Source organism: Bombus flavifrons, chromosome 7 (assembly GCF_040668555.2).
Source record: "Bombus flavifrons isolate JBK064 chromosome 7, iyBomFlav1_principal, whole genome shotgun sequence".
Classification (NCBI taxonomy): domain Eukaryota; kingdom Metazoa; phylum Arthropoda; class Insecta; order Hymenoptera; family Apidae; genus Bombus; species Bombus flavifrons.
In genome coordinates, this window is record NC_138448.1 from 15998779 (window position 1) to 16020988 (window position 22210).

The 22210-nt window shown below is 47.8% G+C and overlaps 2 protein-coding genes and 1 long non-coding RNA gene across 4 annotated transcripts in view; 1 reads left to right on the top strand and 2 right to left on the bottom strand.

The window, feature by feature from the left end:
• Nucleotides 1–32: 32 nt before the first annotated feature.
• Nucleotides 33–1577, bottom strand: LOC138181864 (histone H2A). The gene is made up of 3 exons (XM_069117211.1): nt 1411–1577; nt 1120–1327; nt 33–653 (listed from the first exon to the last, which is right to left on the bottom strand). Exons 1-3 carry the CDS (start codon nt 1430–1432, stop codon nt 476–478), a joined length of 408 nt encoding a protein of 135 aa, XP_068973312.1. The 5' UTR covers nt 1433–1577; the 3' UTR covers nt 33–475.
• A 1164-nt stretch (nt 1578–2741) lies between these two features.
• Nucleotides 2742–22210, bottom strand: part of px (MAP7 domain-containing protein plexus) — a 47122-nt gene continuing 27653 nt past the window's right edge. For both annotated transcript variants that reach the window (XM_069117207.1, XM_069117206.1), the window contains exons 8-15: nt 11739–11989; nt 11229–11476; nt 10966–11118; nt 10712–10857; nt 4826–7726; nt 4473–4679; nt 3987–4382; nt 2742–3883 (exon numbers count right to left, since the gene is read on the bottom strand). In XM_069117207.1, the coding sequence (XP_068973308.1) occupies nt 3684–3883; nt 3987–4382; nt 4473–4679; nt 4826–7726; nt 10712–10857; nt 10966–11118; nt 11229–11476; nt 11739–11989 (4502 nt within the window). In that variant the 3' untranslated portion in view covers nt 2742–3683. The remainder of the gene's footprint in view (nt 3884–3986; nt 4383–4472; nt 4680–4825; nt 7727–10711; nt 10858–10965; nt 11119–11228; nt 11477–11738; nt 11990–22210) is intronic.
• On the top strand, nt 8791–9054 carry LOC138181866 (uncharacterized). Its single transcript, XR_011173623.1, has 2 exons — nt 8791–8929; nt 8972–9054. It is a non-coding gene; the product is annotated as an uncharacterized LOC138181866 (long non-coding RNA).

Here is a 22210-nt window from a genome sequence, read left to right on the forward strand (position 1 = left end):
CAGGTTTAAAATTTAAAGAAAATATTGTAAAGTGAAGAGTAATGATGTTTTATTTTCACTCTAAGTATTGTTTACAGTCAACAAAAACATAAAAATGAGTTATACTTGTTGTTACATTTCATAAATCATACAAGTCACTAAGAACTTTTAATACAAAATCGAAAGAAAAAAAACGAAATACATAATACAGTTATGACAGTTTGGTTAATACTTAGATAATAGATCTAAGCATAGGTAAAAGACTTCTCTTAAGTAATAATACAATTTGCTATTACATTATTGCTAAATAAAAGACGTTATTCAGTAATAAAATAGTAGATTATACTGTTAACTAAAATAATTTTACAGTGAATGTTTGATGAAGCGATGGTAATCTGATAGGTTCCAGAGATTATTTTGTTTTCCTTTAATGGCTCAAGAAACAAAGATATAGCCCTAAAGTACTGTTAAGTTAGAAAGGTTATTCTAATGATTATTAATATTCCTGGGATGTTTTGTCTCCCTTTCCAGATCCACCAGTACCGGTTTTCTTCGGCAGAAGTACTGCTTGAATGTTAGGCAGGACACCACCTTGAGCGATTGTTACACCCGAGAGCAGTTTATTTAATTCTTCGTCATTGCGAATAGCTAATTGTAAGTGACGTGGAATTATCCTGAAATAAGAGTATGAACATGTGTATTTGGAAACTTATATAGTATTAAAAGGTCACTTAACTTTAATTGTAGGTATATACAAATATGAACATTTAGGAAGTATGAAATTTATGTGCTTCCCATTAGAATGGTAAACAACCTATCATATCAGTTCACTTACATTTGAAAGTTTTCTCTCAAAATTGGGACAATGAACAGTGTACAATGCTACAAAGAAATAACTGTGAGATTGATTTTTGTGAATCCTATATGAAACTGGATATTATATCCAAATGTAAGTGAAATTTAATGAAACACAATTTCTTTTATATCATATTTTTTAGCTACAGAAACTACATAAAAGTATCGTGTAAGTGAAAAGAAAAAGAATATTTGTACAATTATGGAGAGAAGGAAGATACGGATAGATAAATAGATAGATAAGTAGAGAGGGGAAGAGGGGAAGAAGGGCTTTGCATCACCAACCTCGTCTTCTTGTTGTCTCTTGCGGCGTTCCCGGCTAACTCGAGTACTTCAGCCGCCAAATATTCCATCACAGCGGCCAAATAAACAGGCGCTCCAGCTCCAACTCGTTCCGCATAATTTCCTTTTCTTAAAAGACGATGGATTCTTCCGACAGGGAACTGCAGCCCTGCCCTACTACTGCGGGTCTTCGCCTTTCCCTTAGCCTTTCCTGAAAGTATACATATAAACGGTTTTCGACGTTTCTCAATAAACTACAATATTACATTCCAACAAAACAGATATGATACTTACCACCTTTACCGCGTCCTGACATCTTTTATAATACTCTCTTAAAAGTTTTCTTAAACACGAACAACGATTAATGCTTCTCCTCGGAGTACCAAACAGCGAATGAAAGTCTACCTTGCCCGACGACGGTTATGCGTATGTACGTCAGATATTTTGGCGGCGACAGTTAGGTCGGCGCTCGTTTGCGCGGGAACCTTATTTCTACGTCAATTATACTTGTGGCGCCGCTAGCTTAGCGTTAAAATCCCTAGATGTGAAATTGAAGTTTATTTTAGAAAATGTCCTTTTTGTATTTGCTTGACATATAATTCGGAAGCATAATATATATCGACTAAAAGAATATTATTTTTCCCGACTAATGCGATTTATCTAGTGATTATTTGCTAATTTTTACTTCTTATCTTCTTCGTAGCATTTAACGTTATTATATGAATTGTACGGTCTGTAGAAAATAAGCGCGTCTGGGCATAGAGGGCAGTAACGACGAAAGTAACTAAAATTTGTAATTACTTTAACGGTTGACGAGATAAAACCATGACTTTAAACTTACTAAATATTTCGAAAATGACTAACACTTAGTTTACCGTGGAATGAAAATCGAGATATAAGAACGACTACAGTTAATTATCGATTGTAAGTAGGAAAGTGTTCACACGAAGACGTGAAAGAGGTAGGAATAGAGACACTCTGAAAATTCATATTTTCAACAATTTACTCCTAGGCTCTTGGTTTGGCCAGATTAGAGACCAACAAATCTCTTGTGGTCTTATTTTGTTATACAATACATAAAAATAATGATATTTACAAATGTAGGATAACGTTAGGCACTCAATGAACAAAACGGTGAAATTATAAATGGATTTCATATTATACATACTGGAGGTATTACGATGAATAGTTGAACGATATACTCGGATAGTAGAGTGAGATACAAGTATTAGGAGATTGAAATTAGCATAATATAGCACTGATTTAGTTGAACGTAAAAAATCTTTTTCCTTTTGCAGCAGAACGATTTTTCTTCGTTTTTTAATGTTGTTTGCGATCCGATTACTATTCGAACGTGGAATGTTGGAGGTTGGGTAACAAGCATGTTTTTTATGTGGAATGTGCTCGCACGATGTCTCACGTTTTAAATTAAGACAATTTAAATTAAGTCACTTTACCTACGTAAGTACCTCACTGCTGTTGTTACATTAATTTCTCTTGTATTCACTGGCCTTTGCGTTCATTATTGTGAACAGTGGACATCGAAAGGAAAGATCGATCACTATTCCGATTTCTTGAAATCAGACGTGATTTTCCTGTATTCTACGAATGTCCGTAGACTAGAGTCGTTTCTATCTCGAAACATCTTTTACGTTAAAAGTAATCGTTACGGTTCTACGGTTTCGACCTTTTTTTTTTTTTTTTTGCATCCGGATTTACTGTAATCGCAGTCTGTCGTTCATAGTTTGAAAATTTCCATTAACATAGAGCTCACATACACTATCCCCATTTACGACGCAAAATGAAAAAGAAAGTCACAGTCTATACATTTGAGAGTAACTTTTCGATTGTCATCGAACCGATTCGATGAACGTTGCGATTAGATGTTCGCTTTTCTTTTACACGAGATAATATTAACGATCGAGTCATATACAAATTGTGACATATCATATTGTTTCAAGTTATTATCTGACATAGAGTCCACATTACGCAGAATAAAATAAGTTATACGATTTGTCTATTTTTCATTAAAATATTATGATACAAATTACAATTATTTATAGTTCAGGGTTTAAGAGCCGTTAGTTGAAACTATAAAATCTTTATTAATCACTTTAGTGTTAACTAAAAAGTGCATCTATATATAAGTATAATTTCGTTTTATACAGTGGTTCTTACACTTGTTTTCATACTGCGCGTGTGCGTGCGTGCGTGCATGCGTGTATACGTGTGTACGTGTATGCGTATGTGTTTTCGTTCGTTCGTTCGTTGAGATGACGATCGTCATTTACGAAATATAAAGGTATGTTCCTGGCGATCATCGCTTGAATTTTGCTGCTATTGAACTTTTATATTCTGTATATAGCATCGTCACGTGGTGGTGTACACTTAGTAGCAAAACAATACGAAAGGCTGCTGTACATTTGGTCAATAAAACGTATCACCGAAACTTTTATTACTTGCCCTGTGTGTCGTAAGATTTTATATTTGGTACTGTATGCTAACGACCCTTAACCCTTCGATAATATCACAGATGAATGAGTTTCCGTGTTGTGCGTTACGCATCGCTACCTAAGGTTCCTAACAAGTGCGTTAATCCTTTCAATCTTTTCACTGAGCATTCGTCTCTCCGAATCAAGAGCCGTTCTCGCGGATAACAGTTCGTATATCCTTCGCTCTAGGTGAATAGTTTCGGAACGCAAGTTGTTCGACTGTGCCACCAATTTTGATGTTTCGCTCGTCAGAATTTTCTTTTCCATTGCTTTTTCTGAAACGGAAGAAAACAAACGGGCAACGGAAGGAATTAAAAGCGCCTCGGTTAATGCGAAAGACAAAATAGAAAGATAGCCGCGAAGATCTTCTCGTCGTACCTTTGGAATATTCGCTGTAAGCAAGCACGATGTCCTCGATGCCGGTCCACTTGGGCCTTTCGTTCTTCCCACCGACGTGGTCGTCTACATTGTCGTCCACGATCTTAATATCCACGATCTTGCAATGTTGCTTCACCCCATTCTCACCGGGCATGGGCAAAGCAGGATAACCCATGGAGACGATGTTCGGAACCAAAGGCGGTAGAGGCGGTGGTCGTTCTGGAACTTGCTTTACTTTTACTCTGTCCAGTAGTCTCATCTTTTGAGGCGGTTTCGGCAATGTTGGTGGATTCTTCGAATACGCCTTGGCAATTCTTTCGCAGTACGCAGTCACAGAATTTGAACTTCTCCGTTTTTTACGATCTTGTAGAACGTACTGCCACGTTACTTCTGCCTCTGTAATAATAACAATGAAAATTCGTTCGATATCGACAACCATCGATGACCGAGATAGCAGAGAAATCCGATACTTAATCCGATACTTGCCATCTCTCCTGCCCGGAGGCATTATATCGAGGCCTATGGTCCTGAGAAAACCAACTTTCGGCTCAAAATCTGGCGTATGGAGCAATACGTCCGGATGTTCTCGCGGTATTGGTAATACGGACTCGACGGTTTGCTCCGTCTCCAGAGGTACCTCCGGCGGATCTGGATTTAACCTGTACCGCTTCTCCACTTTACAAAGCTCTATCTCTATAGACGAAAAGAAAAGGAAACGGACGACTCGTAAGCGTTAATGTTGTAGGAATAGTTAATGTTGTAATGAAAGGCGAAAAGAAAAGGAGGAAGAAGGAGGGAAAACGTAGGCAAGAGAAAGAAGAATAACGAAGAGCGCTTACCATTCCTCATACTTAAAGTGGTTAGACCAAACATGGCGAGAAACGCGAGCTTCTTCTCCGAATACTGTAACTTGGCTGGCGGACCTTTGATAATCCAGAGATCCATGTCCTTTGTTTCTTCCTCACCTTCCGAATCGGAACTACACGCAAGGCTTGTATTCCTCTCCCGTTTTCTTTTCCTTCTCTTCTCGGCTAGATCTAACGAGGACGTCAGCTCTTTCGGTTTCTCAGGTACAAGAAAAGACTTTTCGCTCGTAACATCTTGTTTGACTAGAGCCTTGCTCAGGTCAGGCACATTTAACACCGCTGGTTCGCACTTCACGGAAATCTCAGTCAAATTATTGCACTTGTCGGTGAAACAAAATGCGGTTTTTAGCTCGGTCGAGAAATTCAACAGTTTCTCTTGGTATTTTGGTATCTGCAGGAGAACATTGGATACGTTCTGACAGGTACGCAAAACTTCCTCAGACTTGATGCTCTGCATCAACTGAGTCGTATCTATAGGCTTCTGTGCGATGTCGTTTATGCTGAACTTAAAATTCGATTGAAACGATAATGTGGACAAAACGCTATTCTGATCGCTCTGTATCTTAGACTCTACTTCAGGTTTAATCTCCTTCTCGAGGAGATTAAAATTTATAGGTTGAAACGTGGGTTGTGGTAGTGGCGGTGGTGGTGGTGGCGGTGGTGGTGGTGGTGGCGGTGGTGGTGGCGGTGGTGGCGGTGGTTGCGACGGTGGTGGTGGTGGTGGTGGTGGTGCTGATGGTGGTGGTGGTTGTATCGGCGGTGGCGGACCCTTTCCTTGTTGTTGTTGTTCGTAAGCGAAATGGGGCGTCAACGGTTTGTCTTGAAGCGAATTCTTCCCTAAATGATTCTGTTGATTCGCTGTTGCTTGTTGCTTCGCGTGATTTTCCATCTTCTCGTTGCACGAATTAACTTTGCTCTCCTTCGTCGATGTATCCGTGCTGCTTTTGTGATGCGAATTCGTGTGATTCGCGATCTTGTTCCCACTACCAGGGCCAACGTTGTTACTATTGTAAGTTGTGTTTTGTGCAAGTTGCGTTGCCGCTTTGTCGACGGAACTACAATTCAGAACGTTCGACGAGGACGAAGGTGGCGACGACGACAATGGGGACGATGACGGCGGTGACGACGACAACGAACAAGGCACTTCGTTTCGTTGAGCCGTCGCCGCTGTCACGGTCACTGTTTGATTGTTCTCGTTGGCGTGATACGCGCTTTGCTTCGTACTATTAGAATTGGCCACAGCTACTGCCGTGCCGCTGCCGTTATTCGCGTTGCCACCGTTGCTAGCGGCTGGTGTCACTGGTACGTTCGCTTTCGGTTGCGAGTGATGTTGATGAGCGGGCGAAGAAGAAAAATGCGGCGGCGGTTTGTACAAATTAGCTACGTGCGAAACAGGTATATGCGGATGATGAAATTGTTGAGGCGGGTAAGGAATCGGATGTGACAGCGATTGCTGAAGATTCGTGCTCTTCGTGTTATCCGCAACGGAATTCTCGGCGATCTGTCCGGCGATCGTTTGGGGCGTTGTGGTCGAAGTGGCTATCGATTTTACCGGTGACTCCTGATAAGAAATTTGATTGGTTATACTATGATTATGACTGTTCATGATGGGTCTTTGTTGAGGTTTCGACGATGAGCGAAAGGAATCTTCGAACGGTCTGACGAAAGGCGGTTGTTGCGAGGTTGTCGCCAACGCGTTCGTTGTAGCCACGGCGTTGGTGGTGATCGCCGTGCTGCTGGTGCTCGTGTTCGAAACGTTCGTCGTTGTACTTATCGCGACCGTACCGGATTCTTTGCTTCTCGAGCTATGAATAGCATGAGACAACGGTGGCGATTTGTGAGTCAAAGTGGTCATATGATTGACGCTATTCATAATCGAGGGAACCGCGTTAGCTGTCGTTAGAGTGTGTGTCCCGTGCGTTGTCATAGTGCCGCTGCTTGACAAACTGGTACTGTTGGTCGTTGTACCGGCCGCGCTGTTACAACGTTGTTGTTGATGCTGCGATTGTTGCGACGGTATCGACGATCCTGCTAGCGACGCTTGTGACGACTGTTGCACCTGTTGTTGTTGTTGTTGTTGCTGTTGCTGCTGCTGCTGCTGCTGTTGTTGCTGATGGTATATAGAAGTTGTAACCGTAGTTGTCGCGCTGCTCATTATCGTAGCTGTATGCTGACTAGAATGAATAGTAGTCGAGGATACGGAGGGCAAATGGAGAGAAGGTATAGAGATGATAGGCGCCAAAGGCATGGCGAGGGATGGAGGCGGTGGCGGTGGCGGTCCGATTACCGCTGGCGTCAAGGACGACATAGAGGGTATAGAAGGAATAGGCGGAGGGCCGCCGATAGGCGCGGAGCTTATCGCTGGCGGAGGTCCGAGGTTCAAAGGGGGTAGAGTAGAGGCCAAAGGGGGCGGCATGGCCGCGGAACTAACGGAACAGATGGTAGCCGAACCCAAGGACGGTGGAGGTCCAATGGGAGGAGCTGCTGGATTCGGAAACGCTGACAAACGAGAGTGGTAGATGTTCGCTGTTGCTGTTGGATCCGATGACGGTGGTGGTGGTGGTTGTGGTGGTGGCGGTGGTGGTGGTGGTGGTGGCGGTGCTACTGTTGGCGGAGGAGGAGGAGCGGAAGACTGCTCTTCTTTTCTCGATGGATGATGACCGTTACCGACAGATCCAACGTTACTGTTACCGTTGTTGCAGTTGTTAGCGTTGTTGTTGGTATTTCCACCGCCTCCGCTGCCGCCTCCGCCTCCGCCTCCGCCGCCTCCGCCGCCGCCGCCGCCTCCGCTACTGCTGCCGCTTGGCCGATCTCTGTTCTCGCGTTCTCGCTCCCGCTCGCTATGCATCTGAGCCGCTATGGTCGGCTTCCTAGCTGGAACAAATCCCGAACACAGTGCTTGGTAATCTTCCACTGATCTACTGTTGTCGATTTACTACTCCGTAGAGTAGTCGCAGAGCGTATTTTACGGCAATGAGCGAAACGATATGTTCGATTCGACACGAACACGCGATCAACGACATCGGTGTGTCTATGGCGTTCGGGAGCGCGAGGAGAAGCGTTCTTCACAGGGGATCGATCTCGAATCTCGAAATACGCCGTAACTGCCCGCAGTTCTGCGATGCAGATACCATGTGCAGATACGATGCAGTTGCAGACGATCGCAACGTCTTTCGAATTCGAACGAGCGAGCGCATCGTGTAGCGACGCTACGCAACCGATAAGATGGCTAAAAAGCTCGAAAGAGGCAACTTTTTTCCAGACAAGGATCGTTCGCGTCCGTTCCAACTTACCTGAGCGATGCGTAAGTTCGTCGTTACAAGGAATGGCTTGATGATGTATTCAATTCGAAGTATTGGGGATGATTGCTGATAGAATATCAATGAAATCGGATAACGTACTACTCGGATCGACTGTAAGAAATAGTTCGCTTGCTATTGGGACGCCCGTGGACAACGTCGTATATCGTACACAGCGTAGGAAACTGATGTTTTGAGCGATCGAGATCGCTGAATCTTCCCCAAAACTGTTTCAGAAAATGAATCGAGGGTCAAGAATTCCAAGTCAATCAGAATTTTGATCACGTTTTTTTTGCAATGTTTATTTTCAATTATAGTCCAAATATACATGTTTACATAATAAATTATATAAAAACGGTATAATTTTGATAAAAGAACATGTGTGACAAAGTTATATACATCGGTGGATCAAGTCAATAATGGGTAGAATATAGAGTATGCTACACTGAAGAAAAATTATTTTGACACTGATCGTTTAATTGGAAATTTCTAAAACAGTTGCGGGAACTAACGCAAGAGTGCACTACGTTTCGGAAAAAGACACGAAGGCGCGTCGAATTGTCGGTTGGCCTGCGATATATCCGCTGTTCATCGCTGCGCGATAAACTAATCGAAACGAAAAACATTTTTACGTTTTATGTCACGCGTTATGATGCCAATCGTTCAAATAAAAGAGAACTAGGGAACACACCAAAGATAAATTAACGAAAAAATCAACAAGAAATCAAGGAGAAATCAACGAGGAATCAACAAGGAGTAAACGAGGAATCAACAAGGAGTAAACGAGGAATCAACGAGGAATCAACGAGGAATCAACGAGGAATCAACGAAACAAACAGAATCGAACGAGGTAGAAAACAAGAAGAAAACAAGAAGAAAAGAAAAAAAAAAGAAAACAGAGAAGAGAGAAGCGGTATTATTCGACGATGGCTAACGCGCACTATCGGTTCAGATTATAATAGTTACGGTTAACATCGATTTCACATTTCACACGAAAGATACGAATACAAAATTGAATTTATCGAAGAAATATAATTTATTCCGTAGAGGAAGGAAACGATCGAGTTTTACTCAATTGTTACCGTTTAAACGGATGTCCAGCGTAACGATAACGAGGATAATAAGCTTCTCCACACTAAAGATGTGCACTCTTATGTTGAAGTTTCGCTGTTTGTCAAGACGTCACTAACTATATAAAACGATTAACTATGTAACGAACATTGTACATGATTAAGAGACTTTGTTTCAACACTACAAAAATCATTTGTAACATATATGCTTCGGATGATACGATATAAACGGATAAACGGCCGACCGAAGGCCGACTTATTCTTTTAAATATGAACAAAGGATAGTCGCAGTTGCCAATAAGTCTGACTTCGGTCTACGCGTAAACGAAATTATTAGCGAAATCGAATCGAAATCGAAAACGCAACTGCATTTTTCAATTGTTTCGATTATCCTAGGAAATTTTAGGGCAAGCAGCGTACACCTTCGCTTTCTCGACTACGAGACAAAGCGTTCGAACAGAGGTCCCACGAAGACTCGTACCATAGTTGCGTGTGACAGAATGGCACTGTGTTCCATTCAAAGAAAATACACGGAAAATAAGAAAAAAAAGGGGGGGGGGGAATAGAGGGACAAAACGAAAGGAAACGAAACGAAACGAAACGAAACGAAGTAAAAACCGAAGGAAGAGACAAATGTGAAGCTCGACAACTCGACGATCGAGTTATACGCTTATCTAAAAAATATCGATCCTACCTTCATAAGAAACGATTGGCTATGACTATAACTTTGATTATATCTAGTTTAAAATTAGAAGCGTAGTATGTTTTTTTCTTTTTCTTTCGATTTCATTCACAGTCAGGTATATTCTGCAACGACTTCTCCTCGTTTGCCGCTTTTCGCCAGTTCGTCCGTTCACGGTGAACTGTCGGCCGCAGTACAGATCATTTAACTTATAGCGTTACCAACGACGTTTCTCGTCGAGGGTTCGATCGCTTGGCACCGATTGTCAAACCAAAGTCGAGAACAAAGACGGAAGATCGATTTTCGTATTCCCCTAGAAAATAATTTCAGGACGTACGGTTCTTTCGCCGCGGTAATTTTACACGTGCATAGAAAGCTCGAAGAAGGATAAACAGAGAAAGAGAGAAAGAGAGAGAGAGAGAGAGAGAGAGAGAGAGAGAAGAAAGGTAGAAGAAAGGGAGCTGCTGCTGCTGCCGGAACGACGCGAGCACGTTATCGCAATTTCATTGTAATCACCGTGTGATCGACGTCGTAACGGTAGAACGAAAGAAACAACGTTGACAATAACGTTTGGAAAGAAAGAAGCAAGAAAAACGAAGTCGAGTCGGATGATCGGAGGGAGGAGATCGGTCGATACACCGCGGAACACGCTCGCATGAAAAAAAGTACGAGAGAGAAAAAATGAAAAGGGAAAGAGAGAAGGTTGTTTCCGCGCGTAACAAGCCATCGGGACAGAAGTCTCGCGATCGCTCGTAATCGATGCTTTCTTTTTAATGAAAGGCAGTGGGGGGTGGAGCGACTCGCTCACCTGCAGTATCGGCGGATGCAGGTGCAGGCGCGGGTACCGGGGCTGCAGGAGCGGAATTTCGTGCCGCTCTTCTCCTCTCCTCCTCCTCCCGTAACGCGGCTTGCTCTCGCGCTTGCCTCAGCCGGTGCTCCTCCTCCAGTTTCAGCCTGAAACGAGAATCGTAGGACCGTTAACAAAGGGGCCCGCGTTCGAGGGGATCATCCGGTCAGCAGGCACCGCTTTCCGTCCGTTAGACCTTTCTCTCGTTCACTTACCGCTCGTGCATCACGGGAGACATGAGTCCGAGAGACGCAGGAGGTAGCATGTCCGGACTGTATCTCAATCCGTACAGAGGATACGAAGGTAAGCCAGGAAATATCGGTGGTCTCAGCATTCCACACCGTTCCAAGTACAACTGTTCCTCTAATCTGCGTACCGAGAATCGAGCGTTACACACCACGATTTCGTTAAACACGCTTGTTAGCTGCGCGCTCTTCGGTAAACGGCAGAGTGGCGACGTTAGATGACGCGCTATTACCTATAAGCGTGTTGGAGGTGTGGCGGTGGATAGAGACCGTGATGATAAGGATTGTAGGCCGCAGGGTCCAGGGCAAAAGCCGGTGGAGCGTGGGCCGGATGGTGTTCAGGCCGGTACGGTTGAAAACCCGAACGAGCCAACAATTCGGAAGCGGCGGCAGTTACGCTGTGTTTACTGGTATCCGCGGGTCTTGCGTTCGTGTACAACGACGGTATCTCCTCCGGTCTTCTCTCGTGGGTAGATCGTTCCTAAAATACACATTTGCTCGTTCGTTAATCCTTGCCTCGTCCTTTTACCCTTTTCCGGTTACAGCCAGCCCGACGAAACGCGTCCTCCGAACTATTTTTTTTTCTCTTTTTTTTTTTTTATCATTTTTCCAGAGTATATCCAACCGAAACGAAACCGATGAGAAACTTTGTTCCGTTTCGGCGGGACGATAACGGCCAGATCGAGTAAAAGAAACGGAAGAAAGGAAGGAAAGCAGGTCGATCGGTCGCAACGATCGCTCACCTTAGCGGGCGAAGGACCTCTGACCAGAGGAGGTGGCGCCCGATTCTTGGGACTCGCACGAGGTTCTTCCTCCTGAGGAGCCGGACCTGCCTGTTTAGCTAGGTTTCGTAGAGCGGCGGCGAAGCTTCTGCTGTTCTGTTGTCCACCTGGACCCGGTCCAGGGGTATGACCCTGCGGTAAAACGCCGGAACTGGGTCTGTGAGATTTGCTGATCGTGGTGGGTGGCGCTTTGGTGCTGGCAGGCTGAAGACCTGAAACCAATCGACGATTAGAGAATCCGCGATCGAAAAGTTACTTACGATCCATTAACGCGCGATCGACAACCAGACGAGAAATCGTCTTTATCCAAGTTCTTAGATTCGTAATTAACGATACGGACGATAAATATATAATACGATATACAGGGTGATTCTACGCGAAAAAAGAAGTCGAAAATATAGAATACAAATTTTGTTTCTTTTTTCATTTTTCCATCGAGACAACGATCTACAGTGAGATCCGTTATAACGAGACGCGATAAAGTGCACGTGTACCGAGCGAAAATTCAAAGTCGATTTTCTCGAAAACGAAGCCTCGAAGGAAAAATTGTTATTCTATATTTTCGACTTCTTTTTTCGCGTAGAATAACCCCCTTTCCGCTCGTACCACCAGTTACCTGTAACCATCCTGTATAATATAACAACGATATAACATAGGACGACAGTGTCCGCTGACGAAATATTCCTACCGGGTCGGTTGAAAACGTGGTACAATTTTCACGATTATTATTATTATTATTATTATTATTATTATTATTATTGTTATTATTATATTAGAACGTTACGCGATTCGTACGCTGTTGGTCGCTCGGTTCTCTTCGAACGCTCGTTCAAACGCGTCGGATAAATACGCGACATTTTCTCCTCTTTCTTCTTGCTTTTCCCTTATCTCGTCAAGAGTACGCATACTTCACCGAGAGGATAACGACGATAACCAATGTAACTATATGGAAAACCATTAGACGAATAAAACACGTCGAATAAAATATGGTTGAAACGTCGTCGTACGTTTGATCGTTTTCTTCGACCGCTTTCGAACGTTAATTCGACGATCGACGATAATTTTCAACGCGTCGTGCTATTACTTCGTACACAGGACATCGAGACGATACGATTTTTCTGCGTTTTATCGTTTTCCATCGAGGGCGAAAAGAAGGGAAGCGGTCGTTCGACCTTCGAAGCTGTTTGCCAGCGATACGAATCTGGCATTGCACGGAGAACCCTTTGAAAAGAGTAAGCGGCTCGGAAGAGCTTTCAAACCAGATCGATCTACATCGAGAAGACGCGAAAGCGTGAATTCGTTCTTTCGCGGTTTACTCCTCTTTTTTTTCGTCCTGTCCCTCGGCCGATTTTTTAAAAATCAAGAACGAGCTAGGACACGTCGACATCCGGATGACGGTCCTTTGTGTCTCGGACGATGGTTGCCGAAGAAAGGGACGACGAACGATGTTTCTCTGTCCTTTATCCGCGTTTGCTGGCACGGCGGGACGCGCGTGCGCGTGAAAAAACCCTCCGGTTAAAACGAGAAAATAACAGCCAGAGAATACCCGATGGCTCTCTCCGCGATGATTCCGAGGATGCTTTTCACCCTCCATTCAATTCCTCGTCGACAGAGCGCACACATCTTCGTTTCCTCTCAACGGACACGCGACTCTTCCCCTCGTCTTTCCGCTGCTCTCCTCTCCCCTCCTCTCCTCTCCTCCGCATGCACCCCGTCGCCTTTTGCTCTCGCCTCCCTTTCTCATTTTCCCCTGTTTCCACGTTCGGAACGCGATTTCTTTTCATTCTCGTACTCCCGTTACTCGCGCCTTTTTCTCTTGTCGTCGTCGTCGTCGTGGTCGTTGTCCTCGTCTTTTAATAACCGGTCTCTCTCTACTCTTCTCTCTGGATCTTTCGACCTGCGCTTTACTCGATCGTCGTGGCATTACGCGCCAAACGAATCCTACGATCGACCAAACGATAAACGCTTTCGAGCGGTTGTCGGCGATAAGGGGAAAGGAGATACTTTGGTGCCGCTGGGGAGGAAACGAGGAACGGGTATACGCGCGTGGATGGTTCTCCGTGGGCCCGGCGCGGATAGAGCGGAATCGAACGGAGCGAGGGGAGCGAAGGGAGCAAAGGGAAAACGACATTCGCCAACGCGAACGACGCGCCGAGCAGGGTGGGTTGACTCGACGTCGCAAGCACAAGGATTCTAGCGAGTGGAAAGGGTGTGTAGAGGGTGGTGTTAAGCGGCTTACAGTCTGTTACCATGGTAACGCCACACCACTAAGACAGGAAGAACCTGAATCCAGCCTGCTACAGTCCCCGTGACCCTCTCCGTGTACAGCGTATACCCTTTTATCCGCGCCGTTCGTAGCCGCTTCCGAATCCTGCGAAGGAAGGTCGAAAGCAAAACGCGCGCGCGATATCCCAGACCGGCTACGACCGGATAAACAGCCACGGATTACGCCACTGACTCGCTTCTCGCGCCGAAGTCTTCTCGCCAACCTCTCGTCGAAACCGATACACGCGTCTCCTGCGTATCGCCGGCCCGGCCCCGATCGGGACCAACGTACGGCGATCGCATCGACGACATGAAAATTCTATCGTTCGGCGACTTGCGACATCGTCGTCAAATCGTCGTCAAATCGTCGTCAAATCGTCGTCGTCTAAGTCGCGGTACCACACCGACCGATCTGGCGTTTCACGAAACTTGGCACCACGGAACGACGAGTAACCGTTTAATTGGAATTCGAGCTCCATATAGAAGCTGGCGAAAATAATGCCAAACGCGAAATACCGCGTTCCAAGTGCCGCGCAGTTAATAATTTCGCGTCACCGAATCGAATTCCCCTGTTGCGCCTGGTCGAGTCGCGTCGATAACGACGCGCGAGTCGAACGAGGAAACGTTCGAAAATCGTAGCTGCGAAATAACGCGTTGCTGCTGCTTATCGAAGCGAGGCACGCGTGTCGCGAGCGGCGTTTGCCGGATGGAATTAAATACGCGAAATAATCGATCGACTTAGAGAAATGGAAAAGAGAAGAGGAATAAAGAGGAAGAATGTACGGCGATGTAAAACACGCTCAGAGAAGCGCGAATGCTCGATATCTTTTTTCCTTTGGTCGACAGATGACAAACAACAGGTGGGAACATTGTCGTTTTACCGTACGATAAAACCGGCAGGTAACGGAGGAAGGCACTCGCGCTATAAACGCGAGAACAAGATTCTGACGCGGCTAAACGCACGCAGAGGGAATTCTTTTTCTCTCGCGTTACCACGATCGTCGATTTTCGCGTCGCGATAATCGACCTACGTTTCTTCCGTGCCATCTCGTTCGAGAATTAATCGGGCCAACGTGGAATTCGCGAGTGAGCCGCGGACAGAGAGACGAGAGAACGAACACAGCCGTTTCGATAAAATCGACCTCGCCTGCTTCTTCCTCGTATAGATTTCCGTCTGTTTGAAAAAAAAAAAAAAAAGAAGGAAAGAAAAAGAATGACTTTCCTCGACTAAAAACTACCTCGCTGAGCGCCACGTCGACTGCCGCCAAACTTTCGAGTAGTCTGTGATCTCGGGTACGCGTTCGGTCGTTTCCATGCGAGCCGAGGCGCAGTTTATTTGAAATTCCGCGGTGCCTCGTAAAACGTTCAACACCGATCGTTAAACTTTATTCGATCGCGCGAATTTTGTACTAGTCGGACGCGGTACCGCGTGAAAAAGGTAGCAGGATAAAAGATAGAAGGGAGAAATTTCAGACGCCGACCAGGTGCGATTGAAATTCGAACGCGCGTGTGTAGCGCACGGCGTACGGACGTCTCAACGAGTTCTCGAGCCTCGTAAATTCCAAGCGATATTCGCTTCGGTCGCACGTTACGTACGAGATTCTCGCGTTCGACGTACGACGAGGAATATCCGCGCGTGCAGCGTACAAGAGGAAACCGGCAAATGGAGGAAACAGCGAAAGGGAAAAAGGGAGCACGCCGGAACAGAGAACGGAATAACCAACCGCGGTCGATATTAAAACGATGGAAAGGAAAATCCGCAACGCAACCTGTCGTCTTGGCGGGATAAACTCCTTTTCGCGATTCGTTCTTCCGTTCGTAATAGTCGTTTTCGCGAAAGTTTCTTGATCGCGCCTGCTAGACGAGTCGGAGCGAAAGAACGAGACGGGCCGATCCAGAGAAAATGGACGAGAATCGTGGCGAGGGTATGGAAAGGGAAAGGAGGGAAGGAGGGAGGTAGGGAGGGAGGGACGAGGGGAGCGAGCAACCACCGGGCTTCGTGTCAGATCGTGGTTGACCTTTTCCCGTTCAAGCCCCTGACTCCTCGCAAACCCTTCGAAGCCGGCTCGCTCGCGGGAAGCCAAGTTCCGCGTGAAAAATCGATGCCGGAAGGACTGTCGCGGCAAATTATAACGGGGCAAACGATCCCTCCGTTATCGTTCGTGCGTAAGAAGGCAAACTCGACAGCGTAGCAAAGAAACGACCAACCGGGCGAGGATACAGGAGAAGAGAAAAAAAGAAGGTAAAATTCAGCGAAGAGCAGAGATAGTTAACAGCAGCAGCGGCAGCAACGGTAGCGGAGTAACGGTAGCAGGTTTGCGTTACTTCGCTCGAGTTGGAAACGTTTTGTCGGCGGACGACGGTGCTTTGTGCGGTTACGAACAATCGCCCAACCGACGTACTCTGTCGCTCGTTCGCTCCCCACTCTTCGGGCATTTCTCTTCGACAGAAACCGCTCATCGCCACCCCGACCCTCGTATTTTTCTGCTGCGAGGTTCTGGCGCGTGTAAATTGCAGCTTTTACAAAGGGTTGCCACACGCAGTTAGATCAACATCTGTCGCATGACCGGCACGAATGGCCATCGATTCTCCGCCGGCGTCAAATCGAGGTCGGAAGGACGCAACGTCGTCGAACCACCTCTGTTAGCGATCGCGGCCTGTTACCGCTCTCGGTATAAAACTCGGGGAAACGCGTCGTTTTATCCGCTGGCTGAAATCCCATTGGGAACTCGTACAATTGATTCACCGACCGGCCATACGCGTATATTCCGATTCTGGCTATCGTATTTTCACCGTCATGGTATCGATAACGCTGCCAAAAGATATCGAATAAACGGTAACCACTTTACCCCCACCCTTCGTCTCGATTAAAGCACACGGCCGATATCTCCGTATAGATCGCGGCGCGTGGTCGGTTCCGTTACGTTTTCACCTGTAACCGAAGCTTCCCGAATATTTCGATCGCGGTGTAACGATAGCCACGTTGGCGATAAATTTCGTCGTTTTCGAAGGTTCGCGAGAGGGCGTGAAACGCACGATAGCGAAATTTTCGTTCCAACGACCGAACGAGCGGCGGCCGAAGCTGCGCGAAACTCGGCCCACCCTTACGAGTCCCTTGACATTTTGCCAAGCTCCCCCTCGCCCATCGAATCACCATATAAACGACTCGGGGGCTCGCGAGCTCAACCCCTGATCCGCCCTAACCTCAAATATACGTTTCATTTTAGTACGGTCCTATCGTACCGGCTCTTAACCATCGCCATGGGCGTCCAACTTCTATCTCCGGTCGAAACGTTCGGCCGCAAAAACCTGCCGAATATTCGGAAGAAACGTCGCGTAAACGTACGATCGAACGACGCGACGTGAAGGAGGGAAGATCTCGCCTTTCGCTTTTATAGCAAGTCGGAAGCGGAGGCCAGAGCGAGGAAATAAAAAGTGGAAGATCGGCGGGGCGCGGCGACGCCAATGCGACTCGACGATCTTCTCGCCACCCTCGCGCCTCGCTGGTATAGGCGACGAGCAGTGGCAAGGGTGCCTCTGAGATTTTGCGTCGACGCAATTCGTTCGTTCGTAAGGCGCTTTGGAATTTCCATATTAATTCGTTGGATCGAGGAACGTGACGGGAATTCGCGTTTCGTCCGTGGTTCGCGGCTCTAACGTTGCCACCTTCGATCCAACGACCTGGTGCGCGCGTAGGTATTCCCGATCCGAACGTCGACGTTACAAAATCGGGAAAGACGGAATTTGCACGCCAAAGGCGGCGGAGAGGCAAAGAAAAACGGACGAAAAAAGTGGCTGAAAGGCGCGTACGTTCGGTCGGAGTATAAGCGAAAAACGTGGAAATTTAGGAGTAAGAAGGACGACGTAGTTGAAACGAGACTAGCGTCGATAGCGCGTCGACTCGTTTCTTTGTTCAAATCGTGTCAAACGTGGTCCTCGTCCGTCGATCCTCTCTCTCTCTCTCTCTCTCTGCTGTTCGTTCGCCACCGACCATCGACGACACCACCACACCCTGCCGGTCGGTCGTTGTCGAATAAATTCCCCGAGGTAAATAGTAAAATGAAATCTGCACCGCCACTCGGCCGCCGTGAAAACACGGCCCCTCATTAATTCCGACCGCCGCTATAAAACCCCCGGAACAGCGGAACACATCGAGCGTAGACTAGTCTCCAAAGCTTTGCTCTCTCTGTCTTGCTCGCTGCCTCTGCCTGCCTGCCGTCAACACCTCTTCCGCAACTCCCCTTCGCGCTAGCTAGTACTCTGCATCCCACTCGCACCCTTCCCTTTCTCCACGGCCACACCACCACCACCAGCGATACGCCGAGAGAGGAGAACCGTGTGCCGTACACCACCCTCGGCCACCTATAAAAGCCACGTATTCAATTACCCGGCATCGACCGGTCGAATAACGAATGTGCACGCCATGGAAAATATTCGCCGTCTGTTTTTCCACGTACACCGTGTGTTAAGCTCGTGCCGCTGGCCGTTTCGATCGCACGAATTCGCATACGCGTAAGTTACGCCAACCAGCGGTGGCCAGGACGGAGGCCAGGGTGTCGGCCGTTACGAGAACGCGCCAACCAACGAGGAAACGATTTGTCCGTTTCGGTGGTTTTTACGTCGTCAGCGGAGATAGCGTTGATCGATAGGGCAGGCTAGAAAACGAGCTAGGAATTAGAAGTCGATTGGCCACGGAAAGCGTCGATCGTCGGTGCCGCGCCGATGCTTCTCGAACCCCGAGTCGCTTCTGCCCCTTCTCCTTTCGCTCTGGATCCCATCTGTTACCCCCCGCTACGCTCGGCCTTCGCACACAGCACACGACCGTTTCCGCTCGCGTCTTCTCACCCTCGTGACTCGGTAAAGCGATTCGTTGATGCGGCCGCGTACGCGCGCGAGAACATCGTGGCGAGACGTTTACGCGTCGCGCGTTTCTACTCTTCCGTCTTCCAGCAACGCGCGATCGACGCGAAAGATCGTCGCGGAAGATCGTCGCCAGCTCCGTTACCTACAGAGGCTATTATAATCGCGCGTCGTCTCCAAGCAGTCGACGCGGCTAGCCGAAAGACACGAGACGATCGTGTTACGTATCGCGTATACGCTAGCCGGCAGTCGCTTATTTTCTCCTATTTGCTTTCGATTCTGTTATTTGCGCGATCACCGTGTATCGATCCTCGTGGCAATTTCGTCCGTGGGAACGACGTTGGTCAAACGTAATCCGACCGACTCAAGTGGAAATTAATACCGATCCATTGACCATAATAAACGCGAGATTCGGTCGATTCGATCGCCAGAGACCGTCTTTTTTCGTATCGTTCCGCGAGTAGATTAAAGAAAAAAGAGCTATTTTTGCTGGCGTTGATTGGCCGAGTCGCGGACCGATCTCCTCCGCTACGTTTCCATTTCAATAGCAGTCGGTCCGCACACGCCAATCGGGTTTCTCCTTTCTGATAACGTGCGGAGAGAGAGAGAGAGAGAGAAGAAAAAGCAGCGATGGACAAAAAGAGGAGAATCGGAAATATAAAAGAGAGTGAGCAAGGGACGGACCGGAGGAAGAGAAGTGGAAAAGGGGGGAGTTTAATTTTTCGCGTTCTCGCTCACCCGCTTCTGCGTGAATTTTCATTCCATTTCGCACGACCACCTACTACTCTCGTTATTTCATTTCGCGTTACGTTCGTCCTACGCTCTTCGCTACCTTTGCCGCGTTCGTTTCCGTTTGATTCGCAAGACACTCGCGTTCTCCGAAACGGCGTTTCTCGCACCGACTTCGTTGCCATCGACTTTCGAATGGACGAACGATCCGCGACGATCGCGATTCCGAGCAACCCGTGTCCATCGAGCAACGGCGAACGTAACTCGCGGACTCGACACGGTATCGGAGCATATACACGCTCGACGAATCGTTTTATGCCGGCAGCGCTTTAATTCGACGGCGTATCGTCGCAACGTTGCGAACGTTGCGCGCCAGCTGCCCCCCATTACTCGGAAACGAGAGGACGACTTCGAGCAAAACGCGACTGCTCGAAAATTAGATTTCCCCGAGACGTCCGCAAGTTTCGATCGAGCCTGCGAAAATAACCGCGTGGTAATCGAAAAGGAACGCCGATATCGACGCCGATATCGACGCCGATATCGACGCCGATACCGATAGAATTCTGGTTCGATGGAACGCGATTTACAGCGATGATCGTGTAACGCGCGTTGTTAAGTTAGCGGACGAACGAGTGGATGCTCGTTAACGATGGTTCACCGAATACGGATAGAGCGGTTGATTCGCGCGAAAGCTGCGGGCTCGGGACGAGAAGGGAGCAACGGAGGCTAAATACGCGCAAAACCTTTGAAATCAGCACGGATCGGATAAAATCGATATTACCTTTGTCCGCGTGTCGGTTAGTTACGCGGTAATCCTCCGCGTGTCCAAAGAGAGCAATCGGTTTTTTATCCTTTGGCTACTTTCGACGATCGACGAGAGGGCGCGAGAAAATATGGATTTCTCGTTTGTACGAGGAAACGCGGATCACGCGAGACGCGTGGAAAAATCGAGACGAAGCGATCGACGGTGGTAGCGAGGCGTCGTGGATCGGGTAGAGTCGCGAGATCGAAGACCGAAGCAACGATGGGACGTGAAACGGTAACGGCAACGCCGACGATTGGCTCTTTCATTTCCGTACGCGAGGAAGCCGGAACCGGATCGGGTCGACTCTTTTCCGATAGGGCCGTTTTGACCCATCGCGTTGCCGCCGCAGCCGCCACCGGTTACCCGCTTATAGCCGTCTCTCCCACCACGCGTTTTCCACAGCTTCCAACTTCGAGCTTTAAGCGTTCGCGTCCTCCTCCTCCTCCCCCTGCTTCTCCTCCTTCTGCTCTTTCACCGGCTCGTCCTACCCCCTACCGCCACCTTCGCCCTCTCAGCTAGTATCCGGCACACCCTCCGCCGTCTCTTTACTCGCCAAAGAGGGTTGCAGCAACGGGGATAGCAGTTGCGAAACTAGTTGCCTGGCTTTAAACTCTGCCACGCTCTCCCGCTCGCTTCCTTTTCCTTCCTCCCTCCTTCCACCTCTCCTCCTCCTCCTCCTCCTCCTCCTTTATCCCCTTTTCCCGCCAACCTTTCCAGAAGGGAGAACCATCCCACTTCGTGCCAGCCAGCCAGCCAGCCAGCCAGCCAGCCAGCCAACCAGCCAGCCAACCAACAGGGTGGTTGGTTTGAGAGGATTGAGAGGGCAATATGTTTCTGAGAAGCCCCCAATTTCCTTCGCACAAGCTCGCCGCGACCCCCTTTTCGGCAATAGAAACGGCAACGGAAGCGTCGGTACGCTCTGCTCTTACAGCTTAAAGGTTGCTGCTGCTACTCTACGACCTTTTCCTTTCGACGGCGTATTACGTTACGCGTTTCCAAGATCTCCGAGTTTCCAAAGACACGAAGAGAGAAACGAGATTCGGCGCGAAACGCCAAGCAGCGTCGTGCGAGTCTAAGCGACGATCGCTCGTTTGTCCCGGCCAAGTCGAAGCGGCGGCGCTTCGCTCCGATCGTAAACCAGCGACCCAAGAGTCGTTCGAAGCGAGTTTTAACGAATCGTTGGCCACGTCCGACGGCACAGAAAACCGCCGTGCTTCTCTCTTCTTCCAGGCTGTTCGAGATAATCGAATATTTACACGATCGTGACGTCATCGTCGTTAATTAATACCAACGAGTCGCCGTGTGGCGGTGGCAAGGTCCCTGCGTACAGGCCCCAGACATCGGCAGTTGCAACGACCAGGCGATACACAAGGCGATCCTGGTTATCCTATCCAAGCGATCCACCTTGGCCGCGGACACTCGTACGACCGTCGTATTCGATCTCGATAGCGCGCGACCGACCGCGATGCCGCGTCCTCCGATCGGAAGACGAGAAGAAGACGATCGACGGAAACGGTTCGTCCGCCGAAATCGATAGGAGAACCGATAAGAGCGGGACAACGCATCGATCGCGGATACGCGGCCCTTTCGGACCACGTCGCACACGCCATATACGCGTACTCGGCGTACGACGTATCGACATCGCGGAGGAACATCGAGCGGAAGGTGACAGTCCGGCAACGTCGTGTCGGCGCTCGATCCCGCTTATCTCGATCGAATCGCGAGACGGCCGAACGCTCGTTCGCCCCGTGAAAAAGAAGCACCGGAGGCCAGC

What these genes read in the sequence shown, in the direction of transcription:
- LOC138181864 (XM_069117211.1), bottom strand. Translation starts at nt 1,432, where the DNA reads ATGTCAGGACGCGGTAAAGGTG. An exon ending in GTCAGGACGCGGTAAAGGTG is followed by an intron (nt 1,328 to 1,410) that starts GTAAGTATCATA and finishes GTATACTTTCAG; the next exon opens with GAAAGGCTAAGGGAAAGGCG. An exon ending in AGAGACAACAAGAAGACGAG is followed by an intron (nt 654 to 1,119) that starts GTTGGTGATGCA and finishes CTCTTATTTCAG; the next exon opens with GATAATTCCACGTCACTTAC.